Here is a 13425-nt window from a genome sequence, read left to right as displayed (position 1 = left end):
ACTTCCCATAATCCTTCTTTCTCCCAAATTTTGAGAGATGCATGGGTTATTGGGAGAGAGGCAAATTATTAGGTTGAATTTAAAAATAAAATCTACCTACTCTACATGCATTTACATATGAAGCATGAAGATCTAGCCCTAGAAAGAGGGCATTTGAAATAAAACACATATTTAAGAAGCCTAAACGACTTGAATTCAATCCTATTTGAAGACCTTCCAATCGCTTTGTAGCTACATACTAAGCGTTATGATTCTACATCCAGTACAGTTACGAACTAGCACAGAAACACAGAATTAGATCTACCTGTGGTATGATTTTTTTTCCCCCTCTATGTTTTATATATTGGCTAAGAGTTTAGTCTCAGGCTGTAGCAGCATTGTACCTCCTACACACAAACCATAGTGGCCAACTTTTAATTAAAAAAATTACTCAAGAAATTGTCCCAGGGAGTCCCAGTTTTCCTATTTCCTATTGAAATAGGAAATTTCAATAAACAATTAAAAAAAACCCAAAACTGTCTTAACTTTACGTTAGATGCCTTAAAAAATAACACAAGACGAAGATGCAACAGTTTACAGAGAATGCTCAATAGAGGGTTTAACCCCCCTAATTAAACCTTCCAAATGAAAACATACCAGTTAATGTCATTTTTAAACATGGCTTGCCCCAGTGAAATTAATTTGCCCAGAAGCACAAGCCAGTGGTACTAAAGATGTCAGCATCGGTTGTAGCCTGCTGTGAGGATCCTCCCCGTATCACAGGCTGGCTTCTGCACTGAGCAAGCTTCGACGCTTATGAGAGAAAAGACATTTACCAAGCAGAGTCTCCCTGACCTTAGGTAATCCCTTGGAGGAGTCTGGCACATGCTCGCTAGAAATAGTTTCCACTGACCTGATTTCACTAAGAGAGGAGGTGGAGTCAAAAGGCTCATTGCAGACAAGACTCCAAAACAGTAAACATTCATTTCAGGTTTATCTCTTCAGCCCTGAAGCCACGAGGAAGAAGTTCACACAGTCACACTCTGCTACAACATTAAACATGCTGCTGAGGGGATCACCGAGCCACAAATGCCACAACGGCTTCGCTGGCAGCCAGCTCTTACTTCTGCTTTCGACAGCAAAATGGAGAAGTGCTGAAGCACACAGAGCAAAAATACTTCACTAAACACGCCCATGCCTCCAAAGCAACTTCCAATCTGCTTCATGTGTTTTTTTTTGTGAAAGCTCCCAAAGAGTGTTTCTTATGCCTTCATGACAGAAGCATTTCACTTAAAAGAGTATTTACTTCTGGAGAAGTGTCCTGGGATGCACTGGATGTGCAGACCTCTCTAGTAGTGATTGCCTGCTTGAATCTTGGCTAATTCCCACACTGCGGCTCTTGCAGAGCTTCTGTGTAACCAATGGTAAGTGATCTCCGTGCAGTTTCAAGAGGACAAATGCCCAGCGGAGCAGCCAGGCAGCAAGCGGGCACGGAAAACAGACCGACCTCCCCTTATTCACCCTGCACATGCGCTGCCGTACTGCCTCTGGGGACCAAAGTTACCTAGAGCTGCTGGAACATACACTGCAGACAACATATTGCAATTCAGACATTTAAATGACAAGAAAATAAAAATAACCAACTGAACTCACAGGACCAGTTAGTATTTCTGTGCTGTGTTTTAACATGGTAACAGGGTACATCTACATTTGTTTCCATCAGCAATTGTACTTCTTTTATAAACACTGGCTGTTGTACCTTTGTTCCTTTCTTTTGTGGTTGACACCAAGCCACTGAGAGGGGAAAAAACAGCAACAAAGCACTAACCACCCAACAAAAATTCACTGCCTGAAGTGACACTTGTAACTAAAGTATCTGCTTATATGGCTTTTCGAGAGGGCTCTTTCAATGACCATCCCCTTCTAAGCGGTTTGCTGAGAATGATGCTGCTGTTCTACATTTGGGATAGAGCAAGCATGTAAAGACATCCGTTCCTTCTGGAGAGTGATGTCCACCAAAACAGTCATGTAGGAGGTACAGATTTGACATCTGTAGGGAGGAAAACTGCTCGAGTTTCCCTGATAATTCAGCTCTGGTCTCTCCAAGACCAACAGAAGATTGAAAGCAATGCCAGTGTGTGTGGTGATTTTCAGAAACTGAGTTTCTTTTCTGTCAGGAATGGAATGGCACCATGAAACTCACATATGCATGATCATTCCCTGACATTCACCAAATGAGCTGCAATATTAGGAAATTTTCTCAGGCACTGCAAGAATCCAAAGAGGAAACCCAAAAGCTGTATGGTATTAATCAAGCAAAGGATTAAAGCAGACACAACTTCATATGGATGAGGAGCTCCTCTGAATTCTGTCCAGATGATCATATGCATATGGCATTTGTTCTTGTAGCTTGATAGATTGAAACCATATCTATTACTAGTTTCCAAAAATCCCAATCAAGATCCCTTGATTTATTTTAAACTGATTTCTCCCTAAAGCCATAATATTACTATACTTAGTCTGAGCCTGTGATACAAAGAAAAAAACCCAAACTGTATATTAGTATTACCATTTTTATAAAGTCGTATAGAAACCAGGCAACTTACCAGCATAATCCTCTTAGCATAAAGAAGAAATGAGAGAGAGAAAAAGAGAAAGAGTTAGGATTTAGTTTTCCTAGGTACAATGTATAAATGCCATGGCAAACCAAGCAAAATAAAAGATGCATGTTTCTCTCAAAGACTTATTTGAATTAAGCACGGAGGACAGCATCCAGTTATTTTACAATTAGTGTTCAAAAATGAACAGTTTTCTTTGAGAAAGTAGTGAAGAGAAAATTCCTAAGCTATGTCACCACATTTTTGTGAAATAATATAAATGAAAGAACTTTGATAAAATATATATATTTTTTTAAAAAAAGTAATTAAAATTAAAGTGTAGCAAACTGGAATTGGTTTTCATTAAAACCTGGCACGTAGTTTAAAAAAAAATGGAGTTTTCACCTAAGTACTAAGCAATACCTGAAAACCTCTTAAATCAAGAAATTGCTGCAAGCAGCTTGAGTACAGTTTTGATCGTGGGAGTCCGTGACCAAACCTACACTTCGCATGAGGTAGAAGAATTAACTAGTCACCAGTAGGGAACAAGTTTTCTTACATCTTAACCTTGAAGTGATGAGCCATAGTTTGATCTCCCATTTTCCACTCTACTTAAGACATGACTCAAAAGTTTCCTTGTTCTCTCCATCGCTACCTGCATTTTACAAGTTGTGTTCTCAAAATGCGGGGACTCTAAACAAATAGCACAACCAACTCTTACTAAAGAACCAAAAAAATATATTTGCAAGCACGCATCAAAAGAGTTATCCATGCAAGCTGTTAAGGGCATAAAGCAGGTCAAGAGAGCAAATGAGGTGTGCCAGCTTTCAGCACCGACACTGCAAAACACTCATTTAACATCTGGCTCGTCAGTTTAGGGAACTGACATTGGAAAGCTGATGGCACTAGAACTGGTTATGTGTCTATTTGATGTGGATTAAAACTTCCTCCTTGCAATCAGATATCACCAGAGACTTAAAGGATACTGAGACTTCAAATACAAGTCAGCAGATGACAGGCTTTTTGTTCCCTCTTAAAGATTCCCTTAAATCCAGTGTTTTGCCTTCTGAATGTATATCCCCAGACACGTTCACCCAAAAGGGTGGGAGGGTGGAAGGAGATGAGTACTGCTCCACGGATTCTGTCTCGGTTGTTTCTGAAGTCCTGAGGGAGAACTTTAAGGCCATCCTTCCTGCCAGGAGCCAGCTTGAATGCTTCCCTATTACCACATGCAATAGATGTGGAACCATCAAACATGGGAGAACAATCAAGAGGAGGTTCAGTTGCTGCTCATAAATGGTAAAACTGTGGTCAGGGAGTATAGTTTGTCTCTCTGGGTCACCACATCTGTTTCGGTATGTGCATAAAGCCTCAGTGGGCACATATTTACAGATGAGGAAAACAGGTTTTAAGATAGACTTATGAGGCTGACCTGGGTTTCAGCACTTTGGATTGCAAGTGTTTATTATAGCACTACAGTATTCTTATTTATTCTTAGCTTTCAAAATACACCATGAAGATGTAGTACATATCCATATTACATTTTCCACTTGTTTACTACTTGGCAGTTTTATGTTTGACTGACGTTTAGGAACTGGTTTATATCCTGAAGCATCAGGACAAAATCAAATAACAGAGTCAGTTCAGGTATTATTCTTTCAGTACCATTATTATCCTCAAGCTCATTAGTAGATAAAAGTAGCTCCTTTTTCGTCAAGAGAGTAGAAAATGCTACCTAGTCTATAATATGAACAACTACTATTCCTCTTCCTCCACTCTCAGTCTCAGCTGGATCTTTATTAAATGTCTTCAGAGAGAGACAGCTAATATGCCTGACAGTGCATTTCTGAACGCAGTATTCAGAAAAGCATGCTCTCTTGCGTTTCTCGCTCTGTCTCTGTCTCAGACACACACAGAGCTATAGCATTCCAATCCCATTTATAGGCTTCTTGGTATGTCACGCTCTTTCAGGACTTGCTTTTGTGTATTAGAAGAACTGCAGAAAAAATTATACAAATAAACTTCTCTAAATGTATGAGTTCCCATTTCTGCCCCCTCCTCTAATAAAAAACCCTCAGAAGTCTCAGAGGAACTTTACCCCCACCCCCTGAAGTTCACTTAAATGCTTCAACCCACCACCTCACACAGACACACATGCACACAGACAGCAAAAACCTTCGGTTTCCTACTCTATGCCTATAAGAAGACAGAGGCTCGCAAGAGGCATCTGCAACTTACTGTGCCAGTTTACAGAAATTTTTCATAGTGCGTTACTAATTACTCTGTATTCAGACATTCAATTAAACAAGTGGAATACAGATTAGCACATTGTTTTTAAATAATGCAAAAGCATACCTTCCTCTCATAAACAAAACATACAGGGTTTGCCAAGCACCCTCTTCTGCTTCAGTGAAATCAGAGACTACAGCATACACAAAAAACACTGTTCCACAGAAATGCATGGCATATAAAAAGTTGTGCTATTTAAACAGCAGCCACAACCTGCCCCTGTGAGAGAACCCGTAAGACCGGCATCGACAGCGAAGGTTGATCCCAGGCTACCCACCCACCTCCCAGCTCCCCTAGCAACTCACCCTCTGCCCAAGTCCTCCCCTCCCGCCACTGGACTGCCTGGGGTGGGAAACACCTTCCCAGTTGGGGCTTCAAGATAAATCAGAACGGAGGAAAGGATGACCCAGAGCAGATGGCTGTGCCTAGTAAGGTGGGAGGAGAGCAGCCCATCCCATTTCTCAGTGCAGACCACCAGGGACCAGAGCACCAGCTGTGCTGCTCACCAGGGCTATAAGTGCTCCTCCAGCACCAGGGAGCAACTGCGCACTTATCCTCCTAGGTTGCTTTAGGTGGAAGTGTAGCTAACCAAGCTCTACCTTCCTAACTAGATAGTGCCTAGCAAGAAAACAGCAGAAACAATGAGTCAATGCAAAAAGCACATAGTGTTTATTCCTTCCTTAAAAAAAAAAAAAAGGTCTTAGAAAAAGCTTGAGGGAAACAAAATTGCAAGCGTTCCCCCGATAACATAAAAATTATTCTTAAAACATACTAAATTTAACTAATACTAATTGACACAGGACCCAGCTTGCAGACTCACTCACCCGGAAAAATCTGTAGTGAGAATACCGTAATGAAATATGTATATTCGGCTTATGTGGCACAACGTGAGGTATCCCATAGCTACGACAAAGGAGTACCTAAAAACATAACATACAGAACACATAGTTACCAACACAAGTACCAACAAGAACCAGAATCACTCAAATTGGGTTTGGGCTTGTTTAGGAGTGGAGTTTGACTTTGCAAATTAGGTTGTTAACAAGTCTGAAGCTACGTTACAAGATCTGGCAGACATTTTCAAAGAGGATTGATGGTTTTGTGTATCCAGCTGAAACATTACAGAGGCATCTCCTCACACTGGAGGTGGGAAAAAAGAAAAGAAGAAATAGGATCACTTCAAGTTGGGCATTTCAATTTCAGAGTTTATTTTGAAATTTGAAATTTCTGTCTGAACTCAAGCATTTGAAACCAGATGATACTGTATGTGCATCACTGAAGTTATCTACTGCCTTTTTTATCTGTAAACGTTCTTTATTTACATGTACAACTCTTCCCCAAATCTATCAGAAACTAAAATATTTCAAGTTTAAGATATCTTCTCTCTTCTGATTTTCTATAAAGGCAGATAATGAGACATAGCCTAATCTTTTCAGCTCTAAATGCTGAAAGATGCCCCTTTCCAGAAGAAGCATTCCTTAAGTGGAACTTGACAAATTCACTCTCCATTTTTCAAGATGATCCCAAAATTATGTTAGGCAGGACAGTAGCATGACTCTTTCTATCTTAAGAGTTGAATGGTCTGAGGACTGGAGGTGTTGCAGTATCTAAGTGGGGCAGATGCAGCCTTTCCTACAACTAACTTCTCCCTGTATTTACCTGAGCAAGAAAAAGGATATTAGGGAGGCAAGAAGCAGATGGATATTTGGAAACAAGACTCACAATGAAGCAAACTAAGTGCAACAGAGAGCTGGGACACCAGAATGAAAGGCTTGCATCACACGGACAGGCCAGGGCCAGGTCTACTGGTGTCCCCTGCTCTAGGAGAAGATAGTCACGTGGAGGAGAAGATGCAAAGGCTTATAGAGGAACGAGACTCCACATGCTGCACACCCAGCAGAGCTGAGCCACGGAAGGTCAGGCAGGCTGGTAGCATACACTGCCAAGCGGGATCCCCCCAGACTCACAGGAGGATTGATCATGGCGGGGATCTAAAGGTGAAATGAAACAAGAGGAACAGTCACCAGACGACTGAAAATGAGCCAGGCCTTTGTCAAATCACGGCTGGCTTTAAAAGAAATGAGTTTTCCCTCCCTGAGGACTAATGAACTTCAGTGTGAATGACAGTGATGGATTGCAAGGCAACCTGCAGGTCATGTGGCCCACAGCAAACAGCTGGATGAAAGGCAGATTGGGGGGACATGACAACTTCTTCATGAGATTCAGAACAGAATTTATCTTATTTTATCTCAGTCAGGCATCCAGTCCAGCCTCAGCCAGGTCCTTGGGCTCCTTCTCATCAACAGAGAATGGCAAGCAACCCTCCAAAGGCAAGTCACCCATCTCACACATGTAACTGTGATAGATGGGATGAAGCATCTAAAATAAGCCTCAATGCTTAAGTGTAAAGCACCTAGATTGAAAGGGGAGTCATCAGGGAGAGATACAGTGACTTGCTGCTGCAGCTGGGATGATGCTGGATTAGTTGTTCATTTATAGGCCCTGAAGGCTAGCAGCCTCAGCAGAGAGCAAACTAGCAGAAAATAACCAGGGAAAGGAGCATGCAGGTTAAACTATGTAGTTTCTTTACTTCAGTTGCTCAATTCCACTTGTGTTTTGGGGGTAAAAAAGCCAAGTCTTGGAGCCCTACTATGAAGGATCCAGTGCTCTTACAGGCCCTCTGTATGAACAGGTCCAGCCCTTAAACTGGCATTTTTCAAGATTATTCTCAAGCAGCTTGAATATACTGCTATTTTGCCAAAACTAATAATGTAGACGCACTTTGAGTCACACTGTTATGGCTAGTGGAATACAGTAGAAAAGTCCTAACCCAATCCTTCCAGCCCTCCTATAGTTTTTTGACATGGTGGATTGCTATTTCATATTGACTCAAATCAACATGTGACTATCTTGCAGCAGCGGGTGACTTTATATGAACCAGTCTAATTTGTGTTGCAGTGTACAGTTATTTTTCCCATTGAGACTAACTGGCTAAACAGTAAGAGTGAGGGGTTTTCCTGTTGAAACTGTGCCCGTTTCCCTACCACCACCACCTCAACTTGTCTAGGAAGATATGAGTAAGTATTGGATGATTCCCTCTGTAGACTTGGTTCCTCTGATCCACAATGAGCAACTCCTGCATTTTCCCCAAAGTGATGGGCAGGGACAATGACCAGGAGACAAGTAATACACAGTTTTTAGCACCTTTTCCTTCTGGTCTCTGGATGGCATTTCTTTCATAAATATACTCCAATTACTTTTTTTTAAATTATTAATTACTTCTGGGCTTCTGGGCTTTGCACTCTGTGAGGGGGTGGAAAAAAGCTCTTCGATTAATTCCTGTCTTGCTGGTGCAAAATGCTAGCAACTGCTATAGGCAAGCCTGTAGCTTACAGTTCACATTTCTAAACAGTCCTAGACAAAACACAAGTGATGGTTCCCATTTGAATATTAGAGAGGGATTGCCTCAGGAAGAGATAAAGAAGAAGGAGAGAGGATTATCTGATCATTAGACCCTCAGATAGCCCTGGCCCTGAAGATGAGTGAATAAAGGGTTTCTGTTCCAAGGGTTTCCATTCCACAGCCCAGACTGGTGTGGATGTGAACATTCAGCCATTCAGCAGCAGCTACAGAAACAGCCACACAGAGCGCAGACAGAAATCACCTGTAACACACCCAAACCAAACCACAATATCAACCACATGCTGTGAGGGAGGCTAACACAAAAGTAAAGTGGGAAGAACAGACAGCTCATCCTTCTAGCCTGCTATAAAGCAGCAGTTTTACAAATAAGAATTCCTAATTATGCAGATTGATAGGAAGCAAACAAGTCCACCTACACAATTAAAAAAACTCCCACGTGCTGATCTCCAACAGAAAGCATGGTACCCACATGAGAAGGTTCAGCGACTGAGCAGAGAAGTTCTTCCACATAAAACTTTCTCTTATTCAGTGAAAGAAGGAGATGTAACTACCACGTAGTTTTCATTTTCATATCAAAGTGCGTTTTGCCTTTTGGCCAGGAAGGCACTCATTTGATAAAACACTTTTAGGAGTCTTAGGTGTCTTCTTTTCTCTGAGACATTTGTATAGGGAAAAGAAAGATCCCATGGTTGAGAACTTCTCATGATGACACTGTAAGCTTCGGCTTCAAAGCAGTGACATTTCTGGTTCTTTCTACTTTTTCAAGCTCAAAGCCCAGTACCAAATGCAAGACTTAATTTCATAGATCACTAAGTTAAGCTGCCACAGTGACCCTATTTGAACTACCTAACTCAAGAATAAGTGGAAAATACCTAAAGGCCAAATAGCAAGGGGGAAAACACATTAAAAAGAATTATCAAAAGTGATCCTCAAGGACACAAGACCAAGGAGAATATGACTTCATTATGTTTAGGAAACCAGAGGTTTGGGCATAAGTTGTGAAGCCCGCAAAAGCTGACTTTCGAGGCCAGCAATTTCATAGGGAAATGTAGTATACCAGCGCAAAAACCACAAATTGAGATTACAGCTGCTTCTGTAACTGAACAAACAAAGCTCCTGCAAGTATCTGGAAAAGAAAGGCAGGAAAGAAGAGAAGGTGGTCCTAAAAAACCTTCATGCTTCTCCACAAAAAGAAAGAAGTTGTCAGAGGGGCAGCTCCAGTCTTGCAGCCACACAAGCTCACCTGTGGATGTTGGGAATACTCGCCATACTCATAATGCCATAGTTCATCATCACCAGGACAAAAAGATGAATGGAATACCTTGAAGACAACAAAGTGAATATTTAGATAATTTCTACATGACCCGGAGGGGCTGGGAGTTCAGAGCGCAGGAATACTTTTCCAAGCAAAAGAAATAAATGCGATGTCATGTCAGGGTATCAGTAAACATGGATTATCACAATGACATCCTTATAGCCTGATTATCCAACATAGATTAACACTTAGTGACAAGATATTGTCAATGTGTTTCATTCATAGGAAGCGCAGCCTAGCTCAAAGCGCACATTCAAACTAGACACATCTTTTCCAAAAGAGGTATCCTCACAGCAGACTGGTGTGGCTTTAACTTCCAGAATAAACATCGCAGATTAAATACTTCACTTTACAAATACTTTCATGGCTCATTTTACTTTAAGGGTTTGGGATGGTTATGCTGGTTAGGAATTTTTTTTTTTTTTAGGATAACATAGAATGTGCTGAAAGATTGAAAAGATGTAATCCAGAAAAGTTGATACGAATTTCAAAAATATTTTTATCCAGGCCTTGTCTACATGGTGACTAAATACTCACCACCCAAAGCAGAAGACAGCAAAGTATATTCCAAAGAGGGTGGCAAACGCATGGCGAACAGCAGAGCTGGCATGACTGGGACCCAAGTAAATACGAAACCAAAACGCAGCCAAAAGTGCAAACAGTTGACAGGCTACAAAATTGATCTGTAAAACACAAACAAAGCAAAAAATGGTTGTGATTCTTGGAGAAGGGGGGAAGGAGTCTCTCCATTCTCAGAAGAATAAAGAGTGGAGCCAGGAAAAGGGCACTGGGGGGAAGTGAGAGCAATGAATCTTTTGCTTCTTAGCATCCTCACTTTTGAGCCCAAGCAGTAACTTTCAGTGACAGAAGGGATTAAACAAGCATGTAACCACCTGAAAACTCAAGACGGGAGGAAGAGAAAGCTCCATCTACCCGAGGTACAGGTGGGCTCTGGACGGTTCTCGCTCTCCCTGGGGCAGGGCTCTGCTCCGCTGCCATCAATGCTGGCACGCCAGCCCGACCCAGGAGCAGAGGATGTCACCCCTCTCTCTGTCCTCTTGGTGGGAGGCAGATGCCAGGAAGCAGATTGGGACTCTGAAGCATTGCCCTGGTGTCTGACTTTCTCCACAAACCCCAAAACAAGGGCAAAATCAACAATCCTGATGTGACGCTGTTTCACAAGCACTAACTGGACAGCCTTTAATTTAGCTGAAATGCTCCACTCCACAGCATCCTCCAAGCAAGCCCTTCAACTTACCATTTTTTTTCAGTTCAAGAGTGCAAAGAAAACAACTTTGCTCTACCACCACACAGACAGCTAAAGGAAAGTCTTCACAATTGTTCTTTGACTTTGTTCATGTCTCTATAGAGCATGGGAAGCAGTCTGGCCCCATTGTAAGGAGGTAGTGATGCCTGTGGGAGCACAAGACTGGTAAATGTGGAGGGCAAGCAGAAGTAGCCACTAGTCATGGACTATCAGACACAAGAACAAGCAAAAGCTTCAGTGTCCTCAGAGCAAAACTGACACCAAACTGCCTTCTTCAACTCACCTTCTCTTTGACAGCCTCAGCAAAAATCCCAGAAGTTAGAGGAACAACAGAGCTCAGGAGCTGTCTCTAACAGACCAATACAGCCTGAGGATACAACACCCATAAGTCTAGTCTGGACTCTAGACAGCTGGAGTTAAATTCATTTATTCAGCTGCAGTCCTTTTTTTAAAAAAAAAAAAAAAAATCACCCTGAGCTCTCCAGCAGCAAGTCATCCTCGACCAAGCAAAACTAAATAGGCTGCAACATTTAAGCAATCACTTGGATTAGAGGATTATCTAAAGCTATCAGTCTAGGACAGGATGATGCATCTCACTCAGAAATGCCCTGAGATGCTGGCTGTCCAGAGGTGGTTGGATTTGACCAGGCTTCTTGTTAAAAACATTTATAATGTGTTTAACAAGACACTGCAGCCCCAAACTGCTTTTATTCTGGTGGACTATATCCAACATGGTGTTGTTGAAGTAAATGTTTTTATTAAAGGTTTGTCGGCTACATTGCTGCAGTTCCTTTATGTCAGTGATGCAGGCAGCCATGCAATAGAAAAATGCAATAATTTAAATACTTAGATATGCTGAATTTTAGTTCTTTGGAGCAGAGACAATATCTATTTATTTCTTGTTCACGTAAGCAACCAGCATTTATAACAGACAGTATCATAGAACAATACCCAAAAGCAAGTAATTCGGAATGTCTTATCTTGATAATACTTTACACTTTATTTAAATAAGACAATTCTTATTTTCTGTGCAAATTTAAAAAGTAAGAGAAGAAAATTGCACTGGTATCACAAAACCCAGATGCTGTAGTACAAATCCCAAACTCCCATCTGGTCCATTATCATACAGTTACACTTGAAACACTACTCCTCCCTCCCCTCCTGCCACAGCCAGAGGTATGGCAGAAATGGCTGCAGAGAGGACATCCTGCACAGGGCTGCTCTGATTGCATCCCTTCTAAGCAAGTTCCCAAAACTGATGGATGTCAATTCATCAGTGACAATTCAGTGAACCTTAACCCCATCCCAGCCTGCTCCCACTTGGGGTCATACGACTACACCCAGTGGAGCTCAACTTTGTGGCACGCAGAGCCCCTCTGATTCGGTATAAAGAAGGAAAGTGCAGAGACTCCAAGAAACCTGATGAGGCTGATTGTTTAAAAGACAATACCCCCTTCTGTGCAGCGTCACTCATGGAAGCTTTACACCAATAAAAACCATCACGATAAGCAAGCGTTGGCTTTCTACATTCATCCAGTTCTTGTATGTTCAGTTTGAGATGTTAAAGATGCTGGGACTTGAGAGGTTCACACAGACAGCAAAACGAACGTGCAAGATCCCATGGCAGACACACTTGTAATAGCACTTACATAGCTAAGGGAGGTAACCACAGCAGCAGCAGAAAGCAAGCAGCAGAGACTTCATCACCAACTAGCACAGTATACGACAGCACAGCAGCCTTGCATACATACGCTGTTTCTTGCCTACACTATCAATACCTCTGAGCATGTGTTACCTGTGCTACTTGGATTAAAGTTAGCACGGGTACACCAACCGTGCCACTATCACATCTTCATTTTGTTGTGCAAATTAACCAAGACAATTTCTTCTCTGCACTATTTTTGTAGGAGTTGGGGTAGATCTTTGTACCGGTATAAAAGCAAAAGTACACGCTAGCCTTATGTTTCAATCAGCTTTCAACTCATAAGGGTTGTTTCTGCAGAGCTGCCAAACGCCACAGATCCAATGTACTCAGCAAGCAGTAATCTCAGAATACTAGCTTTCGTTTACCCTCTTTGTACTGAATTAAGCTGGAAAGTACCTCACAGAGGAATGGCTACAAGACACCATCAATATGACTCAAAAATCTAAAGATTAACTTTCCTTTTCAGGATCTGTAAATGACGGTGATGGTGTCGAAGAGGCACACACACACATCAAGATTCCTGAGTGTCATTTGAACATTACGTGACCTACCACAACAGCGTGAAGGAAGTGAGCGGGCTGCACCCACCGCATTGCCTGGGAGATTGACTCCCAGATACAAAAAAAATGCAGTCTGAAATGCAGAAAGATAAGATTTTCACTCACTGGCTGAGAACATTCATACCTTTGCCCTCCCTTCTGAACTGCAACTGCCATACCTCTTCAGCAGCTTTCCAGCTTCCCTTCTGCCATGGCCATGTTTTTCTGACAGACAGCACTGCCTCTAAACACATCCTGCATTTGTTTTTCTTTGTCTACCATTGAGGTTTTCAGGTTTTTTATTTGTGTAT

At 41.8% G+C, this 13425-nt stretch overlaps 1 protein-coding gene across 3 annotated transcripts in view; it reads right to left on the bottom strand.

The window, feature by feature from the left end:
• Positions 1-13425, bottom strand: part of MBOAT1 (membrane bound O-acyltransferase domain containing 1) — a 58809-nt gene that overhangs the window by 24419 nt on the left and 20965 nt on the right. For all 3 annotated transcript variants that reach the window (XM_068396362.1, XM_068396364.1, XM_068396363.1), the window contains exons 2-4: positions 10141-10286; positions 9532-9609; positions 5690-5785 (exon numbers count right to left, since the gene is read on the bottom strand). In XM_068396362.1, the coding sequence (XP_068252463.1) occupies positions 5690-5785; positions 9532-9609; positions 10141-10286 (320 nt within the window). The remainder of the gene's footprint in view (positions 1-5689; positions 5786-9531; positions 9610-10140; positions 10287-13425) is intronic.

Source organism: Nyctibius grandis, chromosome 3, assembly GCF_013368605.1.
Source record: "Nyctibius grandis isolate bNycGra1 chromosome 3, bNycGra1.pri, whole genome shotgun sequence".
Lineage (NCBI taxonomy): Eukaryota > Metazoa > Chordata > Aves > Nyctibiiformes > Nyctibiidae > Nyctibius > Nyctibius grandis.
The sequence above is the reverse complement of the archived record's forward strand: the minus strand, read 5'-3'. Positions and strand labels throughout refer to the sequence as shown.